Source organism: Netta rufina (assembly GCF_964035555.1).
Source record: "Netta rufina genome assembly, chromosome: 1".
NCBI classification, from domain to species: Eukaryota; Metazoa; Chordata; class Aves; order Anseriformes; family Anatidae; genus Netta; species Netta rufina.
In genome coordinates, this window is record NC_140123.1 from 100,055,122 (window position 1) to 100,079,472 (window position 24,351).

At 33.1% G+C, this 24,351-nt stretch overlaps 1 protein-coding gene across 1 annotated transcript in view; it reads left to right on the plus strand.

Moving 5' to 3' along the window:
• The window catches only part of NCAM2 (neural cell adhesion molecule 2), a gene marked incomplete at its 3' end in the record, with an annotated part of 282,431 nt that overhangs the window by 216,217 nt on the left and 41,863 nt on the right, over positions 1–24,351 (plus strand). The window contains exons 13-15 of the mRNA XM_084305716.1: positions 4,843–5,016; positions 19,791–19,910; positions 21,751–21,872. Coding sequence (XP_084161842.1) covers positions 4,843–5,016; positions 19,791–19,910; positions 21,751–21,872 — 416 coding nt within the window. The remainder of the gene's footprint in view (positions 1–4,842; positions 5,017–19,790; positions 19,911–21,750; positions 21,873–24,351) is intronic.

Genomic DNA, 24,351 nt, shown 5'->3' on the forward strand with positions numbered 1-24,351 from the left:
TGGAATATAACACAACAATACAAAAAAGGAAGATAGTCATGTTCTGTGCCAAAACAGTGCTTTGGGGTCTTACTGACTGTTTTAAAATTGCTGGGCTGCGTTTTTTTTTTTTGTTTTTTTTTGTTTTTTTTTTTTTTTTTGTGTTTGTGTGTGTAACTTTTACCTTGCTGCTGCCTAATGCCCATTTACCTTCATAAAACATAGGCAGATCTAAAATCTGGATCTCAGCCCTAAACCTTACCGTGTGCATCTTCCGTATCAGCATCAGCTAAAGGAAATGTAATAGTAAAAAGAATCATAATGTATTCAATAAGCATGTGTGTGAAACTGTCAACACTACAATTGTTTTTGCTTTGTGTGTGTGTATCTTATTTTTATTTACTATTTATGTATTTACATGAGAGCTGTGGTCCTGATTCCTTATCCGTTCCTTATTTTTCCAGAACTCCCAGTGATGTGATAAAATAAATTTATGGTAGTTTTCCCCAATCAAAGACATCAAGGCAAGACTGGAAATTATCTGGACATTTAATATATATATTTTTTTCCGTTCTAAGGATGCAAAAGCACGAACTATTTCACCAAGATCTGTGACTCCAAAGATGTACTCCCTGCTGCATCTCTTTCCCTGCTGTGCTCCTGATAGTACTTATATTCAGCCTTTAGACTACTTTCAGTCAGTATATATGCCAGATGTATGGAGTCAGGAAAAGCTGCAGAACTGTAGTAGGAATGTGTTGACAGGAGATAATGAGACAAGAACTAACTGGAAGATAAATCTCTGACCCCACAGCGTACTCCCACACCATCACTTCTTTCCTCCATTTATACCAGGACTGCTAAACTCCCAGAAATAAAATTATTTTCTTCCATAAAACTATCCGAAATGTAGCTTGAAAAGAAAATCTCTGGTGATAAAGACTGGTCATTTATTGAATGGGTTGAGTAAAATGTAATAGACTTGAAAGACTATTTATATAGCTGTAGAGATAAATATGTACTCATAATTCCATGTGTATTTCTCTATCAGCTCTAGTACTGTTCTTGGAACTAAACCAATTTATACTTAATTAAGGCCAATGCATCACAAAGTTCATTTGTGCTAACCAGCTTTATGCACTGAGTACCTTATATATTAAGCGCAATTTTCCACTTAATATTTTGGGGTTTTAAGTAATTCTTTGACATCATACATTAGCAAAGAAATAGTGTGGAAAGAACACGAAGTTGACTAAACATCTGAAACTTTTTTTTTTTTTAAATGATATTATAATTTATAGGCTGTTGTTCAATTATCCCATGTTTTGAAAGCAGTTTAACAACACCAAAGATATCAGCGGAACTTCTAAAGAGGCTATACCTAAATCTGTCCTATTGTTAAATGATAATATAAGAGAAATCCCACACTTTTTCTACAGTATAGTACTTCAGCTTACATCCATAACAGTATATGAAAAAAAGTAATCACTGCCCATAGCTAAATTCTTAGGAGATTCATTGGTTGGTTTGGTTTGGTTTTAGAAAGTAAAAGAACAAGAAGCATCCACAGTTCTGTCCTTCCAGGGGCAGACTTCAGTGTACACAACCTTGCAAATTATTCTTTATTCCTGCTAAACATTGAGCTAAAGCCTTACAATTCTAACAGAAGAATCATGGCACTGTTCCAGATAATTTCAGGTGACAGGGAAGAGAGAACTCAAATGCTGAAGTGTTTAGGTAGATCAGGACCAGAGAGCTGTTTACTTTGCATGATCAAATTCACGCTCAATAGAGAACTACTAAATTAGATTCAGTTCATTATGCTGCTAATGATCTTCTTTGGGAAAAATGTTATAGATTTACCTAATCTGAAGGAGTTGGTAGGTATTTCGCACTTTTTCAATGGAGTCACTACTATTTGTTTCTTATTTTGACTAGGAATGTGTATCCTGTTATATTTTCTTCAGGTGATTAATTCTTTCTTAAAATAAAACACTGATGTAGTTCAACTCTGAAAATTGTATAAAAGTTACCTTCACATATATGGGTAGCATATATATTATGGGATGCATATATAAAATAATATTGTGGATACATTTAACAATGAGTTTTAAACACATAGCATTATGCTAGTTATGCAAAATATTTTACTGGGTTTTCACTGGAACTTTATTTTTTGTTTAATACCAGATAGAACCATATCTTCATTTGGCAGAAATTATTCTTGAATCTTCAGTGAAGAATGTAAGGTTCCTTAAGGATGTCTGCTTCCTATGCCATGTTTATTATAGTTAATCATATGCAGACAAAAACACACAAGGAAAAGAGATCTCCTTTTGAAATTCAGGAATAGAATGGATATGTAAATAAAGTGTATTTGATTCACACCATTGACCAAAAAATTGTTTTGATCCAAACTGAAACAACAGTGAATTGACTCATAAAAAGAGCATACAAAAAGTAACATGAAACTAATCTCAGTGAAATTAAATATTCATTCAACCTTATACAAAATAATTTGTTTCTATTTTGAGCTCTTTTAACAACAGAAAAGGAAGTAAAGGTGTTTAGGAACTATTCATAATACTGTAGATATCCATAGCATCTTTTAGCTCATAATTAGTTAAGGCCATTCATCTTCAGTACTGGAGAGCCATATTCATCTCTGCATGCAGGTGGTATCTGCATCTCTCATACAGTACTATGCTACTTTACTTTGGCTATCCTGGCCTGCTTTGCTGGCATAGTTATGCTGGATTTTTCCCTCTCCTGTCAGAACAGAATGAGAAGGACAAAAGAAGCTGTCCACTGGACAGTACTTAAGTTACTAATGCTAACAGGAAAAAGCTTAGTGCTCTCAGCTGTGATGAGAATCTGGAGGAGAAAGGTCAAAATTTGGTTCTAATCCTTATCTGCTCCTGAATTTGGGATCAATGATTACTTAGCAAGCAACTCACAGAACCAGTTTTTCTTGTGAGTGATCATTAAAAAATAAAATAAAAAATTTTCAACATACTTTCCTTTTCTTAGAAAACAAGCCACCTTTTGATCAATTTTAGTTTAAAGTATGGATATTTTGATTACCTATGCAAAGTATTAAGCATCCTTTTCAAAAAAGATTCAAAACCCAGTTCTCTTTTCTCCTTGATGTATAGCTTATTTGGTTATATTCTGCCATGTTCTGTTTGATTCATGTTCTATGAATCTTGAATTCCTTTCTGTAGAAAAATACAACTTCAATAAGAAGGGTGAAAATGTCCTGCAACATCCCATATCCTGGTGATAGAAAAGCTTCCTTGAATAAGAAGGTATTTGAGGGTTTGAATCCCTCAAGATGAGATTTGCATTCTGCTCAAATCTTCATGGATTCATTTAGTTGTCTTTAAGTAAAAGATATGAAAAATACATCATTGTAAATACATCTATGCTGTTTTTAACCCAATGAGCACCAAGCATTGGAGGTTTCAGGAGACCTGTAGTCTGAAATGCTAACTGCCAGAATTCACAGAGATATGATATTAGCATTCAGACACTCTGCTAAGAGATTTTTTTTTCAGGAAAAATGTAGGTACCAGATTATTGAAAGGTTAGATAAATCAGAGCATCTTTGGCAGGTGTCCTTTTCATGAGAATTCATGGCCGAGTGTGTCCTAAAACCCATTCTTAATATTTTATAACAATTTTTGGCTCATTTTCATTCAAGTACCAGTACTGGCTGAAGTTCAGATTGATTCTTTTTTTATTCCCAACAGCTTCCTGACAGCCCCTGAATACAGACTACATTTTATGTAAATGGCTCAGTACCCACTGATCGAATGATCAGCTTTGGCTCAAGCTCTTGCTTTTCTTTATAAACATACTTTCCATCCAGAGAGACAAAAACAATATCAAATCTGTAAGTGGATATGCAAATAAATGTCAAATGTATTAGAAGAGAGTATATAAGTATTTCAAACCCTTGATTCTCAGTCCACAGAACAAAGAATTCTTCGTAGTATTTTCAGTACACATTTTTGTAATTATAACATTTTATAACCCAGGACAATTAGAAAAGTTAGTCTTTTGTCTTCTGTTTGATAGATCAGTCATACACTGTAAGAGTAAGATAATGTTTCTGTTTCAGAGGATGACCCTAAGGTTAATTTTTCACCTTTATTTCATATCTCATTTCATAGCATTTCAACAGTACAAACACATGCTTTATTTTCCTAGTTCTATTCTACTTTGAAAACAAAATCTCAAAATCTTTTAACCTATTTTGTAAATATTTCTTAAACTGAAAAGAGGAAAGAAACCTTCTTTTAATATTTCTTGCTAGTAGGTTGGAACCCAGTCTATTTAAAAAAAAAAAAGGGGGAGGGGGGGAAGAAAATATATATATATATATATTCAGCTGTGTTTTAGATTTTCATGAAAATGGCCAAATGATTTCTACAGCTTTTCGTCGTCGTCTCATTTAGAAGAATTCAGTCTCTGAATGATCTATTTAGCCAGAACTGTTCCTGTTGTTAAATATGATTTGTTTGTTATTCTCCTTTACATAATTATATAGTAAACTAATCAATCAGCATTTACATTTGCCTCTGACAAAGTTAGCTATTAAAAAAATCATATTATAAAAGACAGACAGAAAAGAAAAATGTTTGTCATGACTTTACCATACAATAAAATTAATGTAGCTTTCTTACAGCTTCATATTAGAAAGCTAAAGTTGTTTATCTAAAGCAAACATTATTTCATCACATTCAATATTTTCTTTCCCCTTCAAGATGCTAAGGACACTTCCTGGGGTAAATTATCAACTGTTAGTTTAGGTCTGTCTAGTTGCTGTTGATTATTAAATTGATGTTTGTACTTTTCTAGATGTGCCATCAAATCCTTATGGAGTACGGATTTTAGAGTTGTCACAAACCACTGCCAAAGTTTCATTCAATAAGCCAGATTCACATGGAGGTGTGCCCATTCATCATTACCAAGTGGATGTAAAAGAGGTAGCCTCAGAAACCTGGAAGATAGTTCGCTCCCATGGAGTTCAAAGTAAGTCTACAAAAAAATAAATTGAAGTATTTTAATTGAACGAATATCAAAGAAAAAGAATTCAAGTGTGTGTTAATTGATCCTTTGTTTCTTCATTATTCCATTTCTCCATACATAGTCCAGTGGTTGTATCTATACATGATGTTAATAAAATCAGACCTCCTAGCACCAGTCAGAACCTTGCTCTGGTCTAATGTCAACAGCTAATTTCTAGTTTTACATAATTTTGGTGAACAAATTTATGATTATTTCACATTTTTTAATTTTCCTGTCAAATAGAGACAAAGAATATATTTGAAGCTATAAATTTCAAAGATAGTAGAAGTCACAGAGGAGTTAGTTTGAGAATATGCATTACATACGCAATTAACTTAAAATTTTGAGTAAGCTATTACGTGATATTTTATCCTAGGGATTAACTACTGATTTTTAACAACTTAGCAATTTTTCTACATTTCTACATCTTCGTTATATCTGTTTCAAAAGCATAACTATAAAGTACTGTTCAACAAGTGATGCATTGTATACATTTGTTGGATATTATATTGTTTTCTATCTATTGTATTGGTAGGGATGTTATAAATGTGTCCAGTTCATTCCCAGGTCTATGCCTTCTTTTCAGCTTTCTAAAGGGAGAAAATAGTATAAGCCTCCTAGAATAGACAAGAGTTATTTGTACATGCCCAAGGAGGGTATTTAGAAAGATTAATATTAACGAAATTCTTTTACCGGATGAGTAATCCCCTGCATATTTACCCTCCAGTGTTTTTAACAGGTAGTGCAAGCTAAAGCAGCCCCAACGGTCTTATGATGTATACAGCTAGAGATGAATTGCTTTGCAGCTATCACCACTGTGAGGGGAGAATAAGTGTAGGATATGATCTAAAGTGATGATGATAAAAATGATAAAAAATGATAAATGATAAAAAACTTCTTTCTCTTTCACATCCCATCATTCACACACAAAAAAATCTCCAATTACAAAAAAAAATGTTTCAAAAAAACATACATATAATTAACAAATATTCAAAGAAACGTGACTTTTTATTTTAAAAATGTGTATTGTTTTTCTTAACAATACACAATAAATTTTATTATAAAGGTAATAACTAAATCACTAATTTAGCACTAATTTTAGTTCAGTATAATGTGTATTTTTCAGTACTAGAAGACCAAAAGAAGACAATGTGTTTCCCCTAATGGCAGGACATGTATTAATGGATATTGGTGTACCTCTTCTCTTTTAATGTTATGTTTTGGACCACATTTGAGACTTTTTTTCCCTTAGCTGCTTTCTTCAATGAATTGGCAATATATTTCTCTGATAATATATATATATATGTATACTTTATATTTCTCTGAATTTATCTATGAACTACTGTGATGGAAAAGCTACTTCAGAATTTATTTGCTAAGCAGGAGGCATCTTTTGTAAAATTTGTTGATTCTACACTACGTAATTTGATAGCGAAATCAAAAGGGATCAAAAAGGCATTTATCAGAAGCTTTTGCAGATATTCCATAATAAGTTAAAATTTTGTTTTATTTGTAACATACTATATGGCCAAAACAGAAAATAAATAGATAGATAGATAGATAGATAGATAGATAGATAGATAGATAAAAGATTAGTTGCCAAAGCAAGGACTGAACAGCCCAGAGCAGAAAAGGTCCTCCAAGATGGAGACAGCAAAAAACAGTACTAATGTATTTTTTATGACAATACTGTTAACTGTAACAGGAGTCTTTCTGAAAAAAATCATCCTTTTCCTGTTTCCTGAGAGGGTTTCAGCAGGTCTTCTAAAACATCCACTTAAACCTCTCTTCATTCTTTTTGGGCATATTTACATTTTTATGCTAGGTAACACTGAGATATCCTCTTCTGAATCCCTATTTTCAGTTCACAAAAGCATTTTTAATGAAGCTTTTATTAGAGTGAAGGCTTTTAATTTTTTTCTTTATCCTTCCTTAAGACACTAAAGATACTTGTAAGTCTTTTGAATGATAAAAAATGTTACATGCTTTAGAGGCAGTTTCTCATTGTGCTTAAGTAGCTAAGGACCACTTTCCTGCGATACCTCAATACCTGCTTGGCTGAGTGAGGTTTGAGGTTTGAGTTTAGACTACATGTAGTTAGTACTCTGTGTTACAATTTGTAGTTCAGTCATCATAATTTCTATACTTGGTCAATATTCTTTAATGGAAACAAAATCACTGTTTTTGTCTGTTCAAATTTTTGAGACAGGTTTATGGTTAAGATTCAGATATAAGCACTTTTACACAGGTATAGTTAACTGCTTGCACAAGTCGAGTAATGATGCATATATAATGTATGACTCATTATTTTTTTCCTAGCAACCAGTGATAAACCATGCTGCAATTTCACAGGATTGCTTTTGCTCAGATTGATTTAACTCAGGAGCAATAAAACAGTACTGCAGCCCTTTCTTGCCACAGTGTAGGCAATGTGTAAATTCCAAGATTGTCTTTAATGGGGAAAGGCAGAAGATCATACATGCTGGAGAAAGTAGTGCCTGAAAGACTGTTAGTCTTCCAATACAGAGACTGTCAAGGCTGAAGTGGGTCTTCTGGTCCCCCTGTGTTGTGACCAGGTGGAATGTTGTAGTTGTCTTCATACAGTCAATAAAGAATAGCTATAAACTGATAAAATGAACAAAAGATATATTTTTAAATGAAACAAACATCATGGCTACAGAAGTTAGTTTATAAATAAAGTGTTAGCAAATGATTGATGTTTCAAAAAGTTTTTGAAAGGAACTGCTACTAACACTAACAAGTAATTAATTTTCTCATAATTATGACCTAATAGCCATGTATAAAGCCTTCTAGAAGTAGGATTATAACTGTTTTTATTTATATGAAAAATCCTAACTGAAGCTGTTAGGCCTTCTTGCAAGTTTAATTAGGAAAATTAAGCAATATGAAATGGATTCTGTACTAATCTGTTCAAATAGCTTGCAATTTGTTTCATCTGAGATGCTTGTTGCCCATTTCTTCAAAGTCTCCCTCAGAAGTTGGCTTTTATCTCAAGTTGTACTAGTTTGGAATGTTTTCTGATCAAATTAAGGAGAAAATTCCAGAGTCCTGGAGCTGTATCCAAGAATATCTGCTTCCCTATTCTCTCTCCTTTGTCTTTTATAATGAAGATTTCACTTGAAAAGCTGCACTGATTGCAGCTATTGAAGGAGAGCACAAAAAGTGAAGCAATCATTCTGATACGCAAACTTCAGGCTATTTAGGGATTTTAAAGTCATAATCAACACTAGCATAGTTTGCCAAGAGATCAGCGAGCAAATGGTAGACAGATTTTTCTGTTCTTACTAGATGCTCTGCTGAATATGAAAATTGTCTTGTTACAAGTACGCTTCAGCCCTATAGTCCCAGGGTATGGTCCACAGGCCAGGGCTCTGGAGGCTTCCAAGGGCGGCCATGCAGGGTCTGCAGGCAGGCCCTGTCCCACCACCCCACCAGCTGCAGAGCCACTCAGCACCCCATGAGTCAGCCCCAGCACCTGGCACCGGGCACCGGGAGCTCCCTGATACCAGGGCTGGGCCTTGGCTAGGCCAAGCCAGGCCGTGGGTCCATATGTGGGTCTGGATGGTTTGGCCCATGGCTGGGCAGGGCAGGGCTGCGGGGGGAGATGGAGCCTGACCCATCAGTGGCCTGAGCCTGGGAAGGGTAGGAAGGCCCATATGTATATGACTGAGTATATGACTGATGAAAATGTGGTGTTTTTTTTGTTGTTGTTGTTGTTGTTGTTTGTTTGTTTGTTGTACATACAGCTCAGGTTTTTGGGTAATGCTAGTGAACTTCAGTTTTTGTCTTCAAGCAAGGCTTTTTGATAGTCTTCAGATGAGCAGACATTCTTTCAAAAGACTTCAGACTTTCAAAAACTCACACTGTATGATTTTCTGCTGAGATTTCAGAAACGCAAATAAGAAATTCTTATGTTAAAATATAACAATTACTTATTATTGCCATGGAGAGGAAATCTAATATATAGCTTAATTACCATTCTCATGTACTACATCTTACACCGTAGGTTTTATACTATACCCTTCATTGTACTAATGAATGAAATTGGACCCAGTTTCTTATTAAGGACTTTCTGGTAGTGTAACAATGCTTCACCATTAAACTAAGAAGAATGTCAAATGGACATCTGAGAGATAAGAATAAATTAATAATTTTATTAATGGGCCCAATGACTACGTAGAGTATGGCAGCCTAGTTTGTAGATCAAACAAATAAATTGCAAATATTTTGGTAGGGTTAGTCAGCATCCAAAATTGTTGTAATAGTTAAAAATCTTCAAGACATTAGCATGTAGTGCAAGCAGCAAAAGCAGAAGGAAAAAATGCTCATTAGCCTCTTACAGTGGGAACATATATTTTTAGTAAGTATTTGAGACATTCAATTCCTTGGCATTGCTGTCAGGTTTGGCTCTCTATGACAAGAATTTTCATCACATTCAATTCTAAAATGACACTTTCTATTCCTAAGGAGTGTTTCTACATTTCTGGAATATCACGTGTGTACTCCAGAAATTTAGAAGTACATGACGTCTCAGAGATTTTTGGACATTTTAAATAATGTCATAAGTTATAAGAAAAACATTTCTGGCTTGTGAATTCATCTTTACAATCTGGTTCTCCATTTAGCTGACCCACAGGCAGGCGCTCTAAGACCACTGAAAAATTGGATGAAAAAAAAAAAAAAAAAGCAAACCACCAGAATGTGTTGTAATTTTATACCGAACTTGTACCACAGCAAATGATATGCAATATGGAGAATCTTACAATTTTACATTGATTATAATACTGTTAAATTGACTTGAATGAGTGGTTTAATTTAAGAAATTGTCTGTAATCAATGGGCAATAATTTATTGCAGTAAAAATAAATTGCATAAACTATTAAAAAGCATCATTCCCTGTATCAGATATGATACTATTGCTGGATTCATGGGATCTTTTTTTCAAAAGAAGCTATGTTTATCTTGATTCAAAATTAGTTTTCTCAACTTAAAACAGCTCTGAAAATTATCAGAAGGTGGGACTGCATATATATATTAACAAGCTAAAATGATATAGTTTGCAACAATAATAAATTGTGTGAATAAAAAAGCCCTTAATTTTAATAAATCTTAATTCTTGGGATAATATGACATGATACAATTTGCAATATGTCATAAAATTGAAAAAAAAAATGTTAAAGAACAGGTGCAACTTATAAGCAATATAGATTACTTTTAAATGGTAAGAAAAAAAAAAACTTACTCAAATTAGTTTGTGTGTATGCCTGCATGTATGTTAGTTATTCATCCCTCTAATTCTGTCTCTATACTACTTTTGGCCTCCATCCAGCTTAATCTTGGGTTTAAAAGTCTTGTGTGGATGGAAAAGTTGGATTAGAAATAAATATCTCAAAGTAAATTACATTGATGGATTAGAGAGACTGGAATGTGAGAAGCGTAAAGGGAAATCTAGGTTTAAGTATTTCAGGTTTTTATACAGACGTGAATCATCAGGAGAATGAAATGTACTTTTCACATTCAAAGGTGAATAAAATGTCATGAAAAGTAAAGAAAACCTAGAAAATTTACTTCACAACAGCTCTTTAGGAAGCATGATTTATGTTGAAGGTTTTAAAAAAGATGCAGATTTGAAAATTTATAGAAAGAAATGCAAGATATCTTGATCAGAAGAAGTGTGTATTAAATACGTCTAATAAAAATTTCAGTGGAAAGTCAGTTAATTATTATTAACAGTTAATCAGTTAACACACACCATTTTTTTCCTGATGTTCCTTTATTTCCTTGATTTCATGTTTTTTCCTGCTTTACTGACAACTCTTGGCTAGTCCCTGTTTAGACCTTTTCAAGCTTTGGTACACTCTCAAGTAGATTTGCAGTGAACATGCTGATCCGATATAAAGGTCTTGCTGATCTGGCTCCTAAGTGTAAATCTTGTTAAGAAAAGCATTGTGCAATGCAATATTAGATGTGAATAGCTGATAAGTGAGATGCATGGTGCAGCTGCAAATTTTGCCTTTCAAATCAGTATTGTATTCATTTGCATCCGTTTTACATTGCCAATCTGCTTACAAAAAGGTAAAGCACATTTATGGAATATTTATGCATATACAAACTTCATCTACATTTTGTAATACAAAACAGCAGTCTTCTTAGAGGACAGAATATTCTGTAAGCATTGTCAAGGTCATTGAATGATGGAGTAACTATGAATGGAGTTTTCTTTCTGTCACACGAAATGGTTAGCAACAAAGAGATAGCACAGCCCTCTCTCTGTTACATTTCATAATATCATTAAATAAAACTGGTTTTTGTCAATTCTCTCCCTACTCTTCATTCTCCTTTGGTGAAATGAAGTGTAGCATGTAGGAAGGGGATAGGGAAGAAAAGTTATGAATGAAAATAATCTTTGCATATAAGAAGAAAAAAAAAAAAGTTGAAGTCATATTGATGTCAGTATTGAGGTCTTTGTTTTCTTGCAGTGGTGAATGTCATTATAAAACATCTATTTGAGATCACATTTTAGCCCTTTTGCTTGTCACCCTAATTCAGGGTTGATGCCAGACCTTGATATAAGGCGGGGAATATATACACCATCTTTTAAAAGTTTAGGTAAAATCCAACAAAAAGGTACTATTTAGTCTCATAATGATTGGGATCCCTGGGATCCCCTTTTCTCCCTAAAAGAACCTCTTATTTTCTTGGTCATCTTCCAGTAAATAGTGCTTTTAGCTGTGATGGGTGTTCAAAAAGAGAAAAAAATGGGATGAATGAAACAATGTAAATGATCTTAATAAGAGCCTTAATTGCCCTTCTGCAATGAGATTAACAGTCATTCCTCTACTGCATAATGAAGTATAGTATATTCACTCAATAAAGTACTACTTACTTTAGAGGACTTAATTCTGTTGTCTATGTGTTCATATCACCAATAATGTATCAGTGACCTAGAAATTTTTGTTATATGAGTATTTTAAAATTAATGTCTACAGAAAATAAATTTCATTTATGGAAAGGTTTAACTTCATCAGATTTTATATTTAGCAGTAAGTCTGTGAATTTTGTGTAATTTCTCCTATTAAAATTGCAGCAATTACAGTCATAAATATTTGATAATGAACCTTCTTGCTGGTATACTGAGAACATCAGTCATATGCTAGAAAGCATTTTGAACAATACCTTCTTTTTGCAGGATTTTGGGAATATCTGGTAGCGGTCCAAATCCCCATTGATTTTACTCTATGTTTTATTGTCTCGTAAAAAGTACTAATTGTAGGCCTTAGCAAGTGGCTGTCTGTTTCTTAGATCAGTGGACTTTAAAATTAAGAGGTGTAGAATAGTTTTATAGCAGAGAAGAAAACTGGATTCCAAGAACCAAGGTATCATTCTTCTTAATTGTATAGAATCTGGTTTGGACTCCTGCCTGAAGCAAGACTGGTGCCAGTTTTGAATCAGGTCAGGCATGGCTTTGTCTGAGTCAGTCCAATCTCCATCCTTGGAGATTCAGACAAAGATTCAAGGATGGAGATTCCTCACCCTCTTGTTTTGGTGTAACCTCCTCAATGCTTAATTACTCTCCCATTGATCAAGTTTTTTCTGATGTATGGCGTGGACATGCTAAAACTACAACTTATGATTGTTGCCCTTATTATTCTCTTCGCCACTGTTGAGAAGTCTTACACAGCTGTTTGTATTCCACTGTGAAGGGACTGTAGGTGACTGTTCAATCACCCCTTGGCATTCTTATCACCACACTAAATAAGCCTCAGCATCTACTTCTTCTAGAAATTTTCAGAATAGTTATGTAAAGAATGTTTGCTTTTGCAAAAATTGCACTAAAAACATTAGCATTAAAACTAATACAAATTTTAATAGTATTGTTTCCTGACCTACCCTATCTTGCACACATATCAGGAAAAGGGCATGGAAATATCTTCAAATGTTCTTCAAGAAAAGAAAGTCCAAAGAACAGGAAGAACTGAGATTGATTATAGCTGCTAGATTTAACTAAATAACTAGATAACTAAATCCTAAACCCTCATCTTCCATATCCTGTTTGAGTGATCTAACCAAAGGTATTGGTTCTGTGTTTGGGCAACTTTCTATGGTATGTTTTCTTTAAAAGCCAAAGTCATTGAAGTGTCAAACACGTTTTCAGTGGGATAACAAAAACATTTTGTGTCAAATTTTAAATGAAAGGACTGTGTTTTTTTCTTTGTAGCAGGAGATTTAGCCAAACATAATTTGAGGATTTCAGTGTAGGTAACATGCCCAATTCTTGGAGATGAAGAAAGGACAAATGAAAGTGTACAGCTATAGAAAGCAATAGGATAAACTTAAAATTAGCATGATTTTGTTTCTTTTTAAGCTAGAACTTGTGTTTAACATCTAAATTCTATGTTACTGGAGTTAAGAACCAAAATCCACCAAAAGTAAATCCTAGTTGCACAGGCTTGTTGATAGGACAAGAGGCTGCCAAGTACAAGTGGCAGAATTTGTTCTAGAACATTCTATATTCAAATAGATCCAACACAATAATTTAAAAGAAGATATCCTGATAATATGGGGTCTGGTACTAGTGGTAGTAATATATTTTGTAAGCCTGTGGCCTAAAAATTTTACATGCCTACTTGCCTTTTTTTTTTTTTTTTTTTTTTTGCTTAAAGCATTTGAGAAAATGCATCAGTTGATAAACAGTTCATGCAAGTATGTTTCTATTTTGAATCAGGTTATGTGAACAATTTACTGGTATAATGATCCATCTCAGTAGGTTTTGTTCCAGAAGTGTTTCTCTGAGGATTATTTTTTTTTCTGAACTCTGTGCTATGCTGTGATTTCGATTAAATACAAAATGAAATTTGCTTTTTAAAAATATCAACTAGAAAATTAACTTGGAGTTAGAAAGTCTTCTAAAGACAACCTATTCATTGCTACATTGTAAGTGATGTAAAATGATAAAATCCTTCTTCTGAATTCGTGTTTGTTCAATATATTATAAACTCTGTTGTCAGTCTACTAACGTGCTCTTTTCTGAGGAGTTTGTAGTGCTTATTTTGTTTTCATTAATGTATAGCACCGCACATTTTATAACTATAATTCTCCCACCAGATTATTTCATTTTATTAGTTTTATTTCAATAAAAATAGGTATCAAAGTTAATCTTCTGGATGGCTATAGGTCTATGATCTTCCTGGTTTAATTTGTAAACCCAGCATCTCAGAATCCTAGCCAATACAATGCAATATTTGGAGGAGTTTAGCAGGGTAATTGTGTTTTGAGGGCTGTTCACAAAATATTTTTACCAAGTGCACTTTTAATACCAACCTCTGCGAAGTATTTTATAATGAAATAATTAATTCTGTAACATGAATAATATCTGACCTACAATATTATATATCTTTATTCACAGGTAATTAACTTATATTCACAATTAATTAAGCCACTACAACCTTTATTGCAAAGGAATGAAATAATCATATGTTATAGTGCAAAGACAGATAATGATGACAGAGTCATTCTCTCTGATTTTTAAAATGGTTGTGTGCTTTTCTGAGTATACATATCAGGGTATGACTTAAGCCTTGATCCTGTCTCCATAGATATTGATGGAATTTTTGCCAATAATTTTGGTATCAGTGGGAATGACTACCAATATATACATTTTTTTCCCATATAATGTACCACTTGAAATGTTTTCATTATTATAGTTCTTTTTTTGTGTGTGTGTTAGTTGAATTCTGACATTTATAGCCAGATGTTGAATCAGTATTTATGAAATTAATTGTTACTTAGGCAAGGCAGACAGATGGAACTGAGGCAGCGTGACTATTTCTGCATATGAATAAAAATGTTGCTTATTGTGTTGCAAAAACTGTTTTTATGTTGTTTTTCCTGTATTTCTCTGCCTGTGGCAAGTTCTAACTTCATTTTGCCAACAAGTCTGTGATCTAACTCTGTAAGCCTCGGGTAGAAAAATATCTTTTATGCCCTTCCTTCTATTGTGAAAACATGTAAATTAAACAAAAATATGTCACTCATGACAAGGAGACAGATTCAGAGAGAAATTCCTCACAATGTGTGACATCTGCAGATACAGGATGCATTTGTACAGAACCTTAATACTATGCTACCATAGGTTACTCACTGCTCTCCTCCCATGTCCTACTATCTTGGGTTCCTCACTGCTCTCCCCCATGTCCTTTTTCTTCTTTTCTTAAAAGAAATTGAGTTATCTCCACAAAGAGAAAACTGTTTAAGGTCCGTGAAAAATGCTATTCATTTTTTCCTCTGAAAGAGATTCAGGTATTTCCAGGGGACTCAGGTTTTCCTTGAGATAGTCAAAAATGACTATCAAAAATAAGTAAAAGATGCAACAAAATTTAGCTGAATCGAAACACTGCACTTATTAACCTGCACTGAATTCAGTCTGCATAAGTAATGGAGATTCAGACTAGAGGGAAAGAAATAAGAAAAATCCTTCAAAGAATCTGTAATGCTTCTTTGACAGAAATTTTGCACTGCTGCCATTATCTGAAATATTTATTACTGAAGATGATATTTCAGCATGATGTGTCTCAGCTACTGTGTTTCAAAATAAATTTATGTCCTACTTAAGTTAGAGCTGTCATCCTCAAATAATTGAAATCAAAACTAGAAGAAGAGCATTTTTCTATGCAACAGGTAGCCCTCCAATGGTATTGATGTAATATTTCTGTTAATTAACCTCATGTAAGATCTACTTTGGGATTAATGTAGTGTAACTACACTATTAGTTCCTCAAACTTCCTTACTTTGGTGGTGGCTTATGTAATATATTGCAGTTCTTAAAGATTTCTGAGCCAGATTTCCTTTGGTGAAAACACAATTTAATATACCAGGCATTTCCCATCTAATTGTTTTATAAGGTAATGTAAACAACCTACCACTGGACTAGAAAAGAAGTTGTTGATTTTTGTTTTGTTTTTACTGAGTCGGATTTATGGTACAATTTATTTCACAGCAAATCATCAGATATCATTTTCGTATGTTTCATCTTGGTAGCAGTTAATATTCTGCAATAAAACTTACCTATCTGAAAAGCTTATACTCAGCATTTGAAATAGTTAGACTATTAAGTATGGATTTCTGAATTTTGGTCTATCCATTCTATCTAATATCTAATATTCAATTTTTTGTGGCTTTTTCTTTCTTTTTTTCTGTAGTGCATTCATCCTTTAATGGTTTAGATCTGCTTGCAAGTTAGAAAACTCTATATAGTAAAAAGCAAGGGCTTTATTTTTAATACTACATAATCTTTATGTTTCTTGTCACAGACCAAGTCGGAATTAATTTTTCTGTTTGGTGAGTTTTAATTCTCTGTGGTTGTTCTGGCTTTTTAAAAATAATTTGCTACAGAATTGAAACACTATTTCTTGCATAACTTCTCCAAATATATATATATATATATATATATATTTTTTTTTTTTTTCTGTTTTAAACTCTCTATACAGTATAAGAAAATAAAACCATAATACTGGTAACTTGCTGTGTCATGATCTCCTGCAAGAGTACCAAGTGATTTTCAGCCTCCCTATCTGTCTTCTTAAAAATTGAAAGTACAAATGCTGTTGAGCAGCATGGTACTTGAGCTCTGCAATGCCTACAGAGTTCAGAAGAAAATCTTCTGTTATTCCTTCTAATAGGAGTAGTTCTTCCAAGTCTACTCTTCAACGTAACTGTGAATAATCCCAGAAAAATTAAAATGGAATGCTTCAGAGAAAGCATGAAGATGCTGTGATTAGGAAGACAATATAAAAACAGAATCAGATAGATAGAGGAAGTACAAAAAGACTCAATGTGATTAAAGAACGTCAGTTCTTTGGGATGTGATGTATGCCAGTGAACGTGCCAATGGCATAATTCACACATATGGTATGCAGTGGACTATTTTTTTCACATTCATATACTGAAAATGAAATTCCCATATTTCTTTCAGAATATGATTTGAAATTTTACTGGCAATTACTTCAATGATCATTGAAAACTGAAACATCCATTGTGGCCAGGACTATGGGCTCCTCTAAGAGTTTAATTTGCATATGGACAGATGAGTACGTTGATTTTGTAACAAATAATACAAGGACAGGTACATCTCTTAAAAAAAAAAAAAAAAAAAGTCAAATTATTTTATTAAGTATTTGCTTTCATTCTAAACATATTTCAAAAATGTAAAACACTTAATAAGCAGTGAAAACTTTCACTGCTCTTAGATTACTTTTAAACCCTGCATTTTTGTGACATAAAATGGGATAGTTCCTTAATCTTTCTCAATTATTCTAGGTTTTCAACTGGAGTATTTAAAGTATTCTGATCAGTTATGGTTCTTTGCTTTGCTTTCCTGGAGAACATGCTTATAACTTTTCTCCTGTTTATAAAATATGTCCACATCATGTCATCGCTGATACCAAGTGGTTCTAGTTTTTGAGGGCATATTATGCCATCAGATTTAGTTGGGTTAATTTCATAAATGTATTTGTAAGAATCATTGTATCCAGACACATAGTGCTGTTCAGGGGATTATAAAGTAGACGCTAATTCTTTAAATACTGCATATATAAGTAATTTCATTCATTTAGATGGGCCCCAGGAGTCACTCAAGTGTTTATAGAATTGGATCCTTAGGTTTTATGTAGTTAACACGTTCGTGTTTTATTAAGCGTAGACTCATATCCATACTTTGATGTTATTTAAATTTTAAAAGCATTTACAGTAACACTAATTTTTAGTATGCCCTAAGGTTTCTTTTCAATGAAATTATCCAGCCTTGGAAAATAATCATGGCTGAAAAGCAAGCCAAACACAGCTACTGCTTGGTTGAGGTTTTAAATTCCATCTTACCATAGCTGAAAGTTATATGTCATAATCCTTCTCTTCTCCAAATTTGATTCTTATTCTCATGGTGGTATTTTGTTTTTTCACAAAATGGTTATACTTTATGGTTTGATATTTTTAAATCTCTTTAAAATGATTGCGTGCTGGAAAGCAAACAATTCTACTGTTTTGTTTACAATAAAATGGTTATTATTTTTTTAGTGGCAAATTCATGCAAAGTGCTCATAATAAAGTGTGAAATGTGGAAGTTACTGTTTCTCCAAATTTCATTAAATCCCTTTAGCTCCACATGTAATGGGACCTGTGTCTGCTGCAGAAACAAAATAAATAGAAATTCTAGTAAATCTGGAGTCAAAAGAATGTAAGAGTGCTGACAAATAATTCTCCTTTCATCAAATATAGAAAAGTAAACGTAAAGCAGCTGTTGAAATACTACTTCATATTGAAAAAAAGTAAGTAGTTTCCTTAAAAAACTGAGAAAGAGACTACTGGCTGAAGTTCTGTTTCCTCTTGTAAGATAACACAGCATCCGCTTTTCTGGGTAAGACGAATATTGTTGTGCTTCAACTAATGTCCATCCAGTTTATGTCCATTCCCTGATATGAATCTGACATCTGGGGAGTTGAGAGCTGGCAAACAGCAAGCGGTCAATTTCTGTGGAGACAGCAAAAGGAACCTTTTTCGCAAAGACGGGGTAATGGTCCAAGACCTCTTTATGGATCTAAGTTTCCATGTGCATATTCAGTGTTGGTATTAGTAATTTACATTACTATGGTAATGTGCAGTACTGCATTCCCATAGAGGATCTTGGAACTCAATATCTTTTTTCTGCATTTTGTTTCTGGATTTGTTGCTATGCGTTGTCAGCAACACTTTTCTTAGAGCTGTACAATATTATTTTGGGGAACATTCTCTGCCTCTTTTTCTGCTTCTGATGGCATTCACAGGCAGTGTTCTAGTGACATGTTCAGGTTCTGTGAAATATTGCTGCCAAGGCTTGAGTCTTGATTTTTAAAAGCATGGTACTTACTGAAAAACATGTTAGGAAACTTGGATGGTTGGACTTGACAATCTTAAAGGTCTTTTCCTACCTAAATGGTTCTGTGATTATGTGAAATCACTTGAGGAGTAGAGGAAGGGATTGTATTGTCTCCCAAGTTACAGGAAAACTGTAAGACCAAAATTTGAACACATTTGCTTCCCAAAACACTCCTTTTTTATAATGTAACATGCATTTCCATACACCTCTTCCTGAGTATCTACGAACATACTTAATTCACTTTCAAATCCTTAGTAGGTAACTTGGAACTTTTCCTTTGATCATCATAAGCACCTGTCATTTTAGGTTGAACTGTCTGAGCATAGCACCACCAGTAATTCACTATAGCTGCATCCAGGAGTATAGACAAAGGATGGTTATTACTGCTCTCCAGTAAGGGAGAACTGGCAAGTCATGAACTGTTTGCATATGGCTTGAACATGCAGCAGATGCCCATTGCCAAGTTGGAGCCAGATTTGTGTCTCCTGTGCTCACAGTCTGAACACAAAATAGCAATCCCTCATCAAGCTCCTTAATTATTGCCTATGACTTCTATAACACTGACATCAAATTCCTCCAGAAGCCTGAATTTCTCATTCACAACGTTTGCATGCAGATGAAAAAAAAAAAATGGTACTATTAGCACTCAGAAAAACAGCTAAGTTTGAAACCACTGGAATTGAAATTAAACTATTTGAAAATTGGACTCCGAGTAAAGCAGGTAAAGCAAAAAAAAATAAAAAATGTATGGCTTTTTAAAAATGCATTGCTTCATCAAATTTTGTTTCTGTATTTTTTCCCTTTCCTTTAGCAATGGTTGTTCTCAGCAATTTGGAACCAAATACAACATATGAAATCAAGGTAGCTGCTGTAAATGGAAAAGGGCAAGGAGAATATAGCAAAATTGAGATATTTCAGACCTTACCTGTCCGTGAGTAATACTTGTGCTATTAAATAAAAATGTAAATTCTTACTTGAGTATGTTGCTAATAATTTCAAGTATGATTCACTGTGGATAATATGGTTTACATTTTTACACTGTGAAGCAGCATATAACATCAGTCTTCTCTATGTTTATGAAATTTTGTTTCTCTTATCCTCTCCAACAAATAATATGAATTAAGTTAAAATTGGATGGACTTAAATTATTTGTATTTTTAAGACATAGACAAATCTTCATGTTATATTCAAGAGCACAGAACATGAAATATACTAGATGAAGGACTTTTTCTCATTTACACACAGAGTATTACACACATCTGGGAGAAATTAATTAGCCCTTTCTGGAGACATTCTCCCAGCAGATCATGCTACTACAAGTTTTGCAACTATCAAGTCTAAAACAAAAACCTTAAGCTGTAGAAAAATAATAAGAATGCATTGTTTTAACTATGATATGAAAGTGGCAAATGATACAAAGCCAATTCAATATTTATAACCTTTAGAGACAAGAAATTCAGATTTAACGATTAAAGATTTTAATGAAAATTATTTCCCCAAATTAATTTTAAACAGAAAAGAATAATTAATAAATGAAACACAGATGAAGAATTAAAAATAAAGGACCTACAGATAGGACTGCTCAGGTAGATACACGAAAATACATCAGCAACTGGTTTCAGAGTAAGATGTTACTAAGTATAGCTAAGAATACTGCCCCTAATGGAATGAACAATAATAGTCATGCAACTAGAAATAACACAAAATATTTCTATGTTGTTCTGTGTCAATATTCATATTGGCAAGTTTCTTCTGTCCAAAACCTGTAACTTGTCAGTTTTCAAATTTATTTTTGTTTAAAGAATATGTATATTCTAAATATACTATATGACAGAATAATTTGCTATTATTCATATAGCATATTTGCTATTATTCATATACTTGGTAGAAAAGCAATAGAAATTGATAGAACTGATTACATATATTACCTGACAGAAAGCTAGAAAAATCTGTGATGAGATTTAAATATATTTTTTTTTTCCCTTGACAAGAGATAAACACAAATATAACAAATATTATAAATGCTTCTAAGGTAACAAGATATCTCTGGGTGAAAACCTACAAATATTTTGAATAGAATGCAACTACGAGGTGTTAATTTAAGACCTCATTTGAAATTTTACAATAGGCATCATATGTAGAAATTATAATTGGTCTGTGAAATGTCATTAGCAAAGTGATTAAAGCTGGCAATTAACCCATCAATTGTATGTTTAAAATTATTTTTCTCCTTCCATTACAGAGAAATTTTTTCTTCTTTTCAAAATGTTATTCTTTACATTCATTCTTTAAATAGACTACTTTAAAAACATCTAATTTTGTCTTGACACAGTTACTGAAAAGTCAACTTATCTAATACTTATTACAGTTCAGATCTGGGATATAGGACTAAAGCTCATGCTTAATGCTAAGAATGCTTTTCTGTGTTACTCGTAAATTTCAGTGTGAGTAGCAGCTTTCCAGCCTTGCTGAATTGATGGCTAAATCATTTCTGAAGTAAATTACATTTGAAAGTGTAAAAAGTCAGAAAGTCTCAAAGAATCTGATCCCTCTTTCATACTTGATATCATTTTGTTTCCTTGTGTGAAATTATTAACCTAGTTTAGAACACACTTTAAGCAAAACATTTAACACATGTTCAAGAAACTCTACAGAACGTGGAAGAGTCATGCTGATTTTAAAGATTTTGATTATAGACAAGCTCCCACTAGTAATTTGAGGTTGTCACTGCTAAATTATTTTTATCCACTTTTTTTTTTTCCATTATTTAGGGGAGCCAAGCCCCCCATCAATTCACGGACAACCAGGAAGTGGCAAGAGTTTTAAACTTAGCATAACTAAACAAGATGATGGAGGTGCCCCCATTTTGGAATATATTGTGAAATACAGAAGTGTAAGTATTTCAGTGAATCAAACTAGGCAAGTTTTGCTTAGTAATACCTGCTTTTAATGTAGAGACGGTTGCTGATATTATTTGAAACATAACAAAACAGTTTGCATACTACAAAAAGAAAAGAAGAAAAATAATCTCGGGTATAGTGTAGTGTGTTTTCTTTTCGGACTAGGTTATATTATAGAGACTAGGTTATATTATATAGACATAATATAAAAAAGAAAGAAAAAAAAAAGAATATAAGAATGAAAGAATGAACGAAAAACACCCTGCTCCTCCTAAAGGTGTAACTGAAGGTTCTTTCTAATAAGAAAACTTCCATGTTTTCTGTTTTGTTACATGGTAAATGAGGAACTTCCATGTTCAGCTCTCAAAAGAGATGTCAATTAGCAGACATCAATGTTACATAATTAAAGGCTGTTTGAAAAGCAAGTTAATCATCTGTAATAACTATGCATTTACAGATAGCATCCTAGAGGTAGGATGCTGTTTTCAGTGTTCCATATTCATTTTAAAGGAGATTAATTAATCTTAAAGGAGATTAATTAATCTTTCTAGATTCCAAAGTTCACTTTAAAATATCAAAAGCCCAGTAATTTATTAATTGCTAGGACATTCAAAAGTTTCAGTTTATATACCAGTTCTTTAACACTCCCCTTGCATAGAGAGACTAATAGTCTCTCAGCTGGTGTCTGATTTGTCATTCTCTTGTCAAATCTGGCAAGTTTAGAATACAGTATTTCTTGCACGGTCTAATTTATTTTTCAGTGAATGATGTCTTCTTTGTATTTTTCTATTTAAAAGTATTATATTTTAATTAAAATTATATTTTAATAAAAGCACCTGAAATATCTTTCCGGATATACTATATTCAGAAATATTTGCACTGCAGAAGTAAGTCTACAGCTGGCAAAATCAATGAAATGAATTCAAAAGTATGCATTTTCTAATAGCTTCCTTGCATTTTTTTTGAAAGATTACACCACTTTTATCTGACCAGACCCAGGAAGAAAATATTTTACCAGAGTATAAAGTAGGAGATTTATATACCCACTTCAAGAGTCTGAAAGAGATTGGATATATAACACCAAATATTTAAACAAATTAAACAGAATTTAGTGAAGACTATACTTTGTAGAAATTAGCACATTTTGATAAACTAAATGCAGAATTTTAGTATTTAAAAAAAAAAAAAAGCTCCTTATTTTGTAATAATTTTTGTCACATTTCCTTATGTTTCCTAAAATGCCACGTTTTGATGTTAGCTCTGGGATTATCCAAGTGCTTAACCTGGCATGTAAAATGATTTTCCTAAATTATTTGCTAAATAAATTTAGCATCAAAGTATGGATATCATGTATATATGCAAGGTGAGGAATTTAATCTGTTTCTGTCGTTTAAGTAAGTTAAATGATTTTGGATCTATCCTGAATAACTTTGGAAACATGACTTTGATCAAGTGTTTTGACTAAGGAACAATATTACAGAATAGAATGTCATTTTTCTTGTTTATTGTTGAAAGATAAATGTACAATTTAAGCAGTAACTGGAAACATAATAGGTTACAGGAGATAGCTTTTACTTGGAGCTGAAATCCATATCTCCCTAAGCTTCCAATTGAAAAAGCAATTTGACTAAATTAAAGGTCTTCTTACAACAAAAAAGCACGGTAATTTTTTGGTGTTTTAATCAGAATGAATGGATGCTATTTAAAGGTCTTAATTATCTGTTGACTGCTTCCTTTCTATCTTCCTCATTGGTCGTATGTAACTGACTTTTCTATAGCTCTTGCCAGCCTCATTACTAGCACCTGGACCAGTGTATTTGCTTCTATGTTTTAACAGCATATTAGATAACAAGCTACATATCAATGGCTTTTCTTCTTTGTGTTTCATAACAGCTCATGTCTTACTGAGTTAGTTCCTTCATGCTTAAGTTTTATAAAGATCTTTTAAAATTAGGAGTAGGATAGGATTTAAGATATTGTAGAAAATATTATAGCCTGGTCTAGGAATACTGGTAAGTTTTCTTTTTTATTTTTTTGCTAACTTTTGCTTTCCTAACATTTTTCCTGCTTCATGTTATGGGCAGGGCTTACTTTCTGTAATCAAATAACAAGAAGTCTCCCTTTTTGTGTTGTATTTCAGGTAAGTAAGTATCATGCAGTTTTTGTGAATAGCAGTCTCAATTTGACTCAATTTGAGTCTCAATTTGACTCTCAATTTGTGCTGTACAAAGTTGAGTTTTACAAAGCTTTACTAATGGAGTCCAAAGCTGATGGCGTACCTTGTCTTCAAAGTTATCTTAGGAGTGAATAGGAAGAGAGGGAGAAAGAAGCCGGCTGGGAAGAGGAGCGTCCCCAGACACACATCCTGTCCAGTGCAGAAGGAGGTGCTCCCCCAGCCACAGTTCTCATAGTAACTGTGTAGTTCTAATAAGGACCCACTTGGGCTCTCCTTTGGTCATTCTTTGTTTTGGC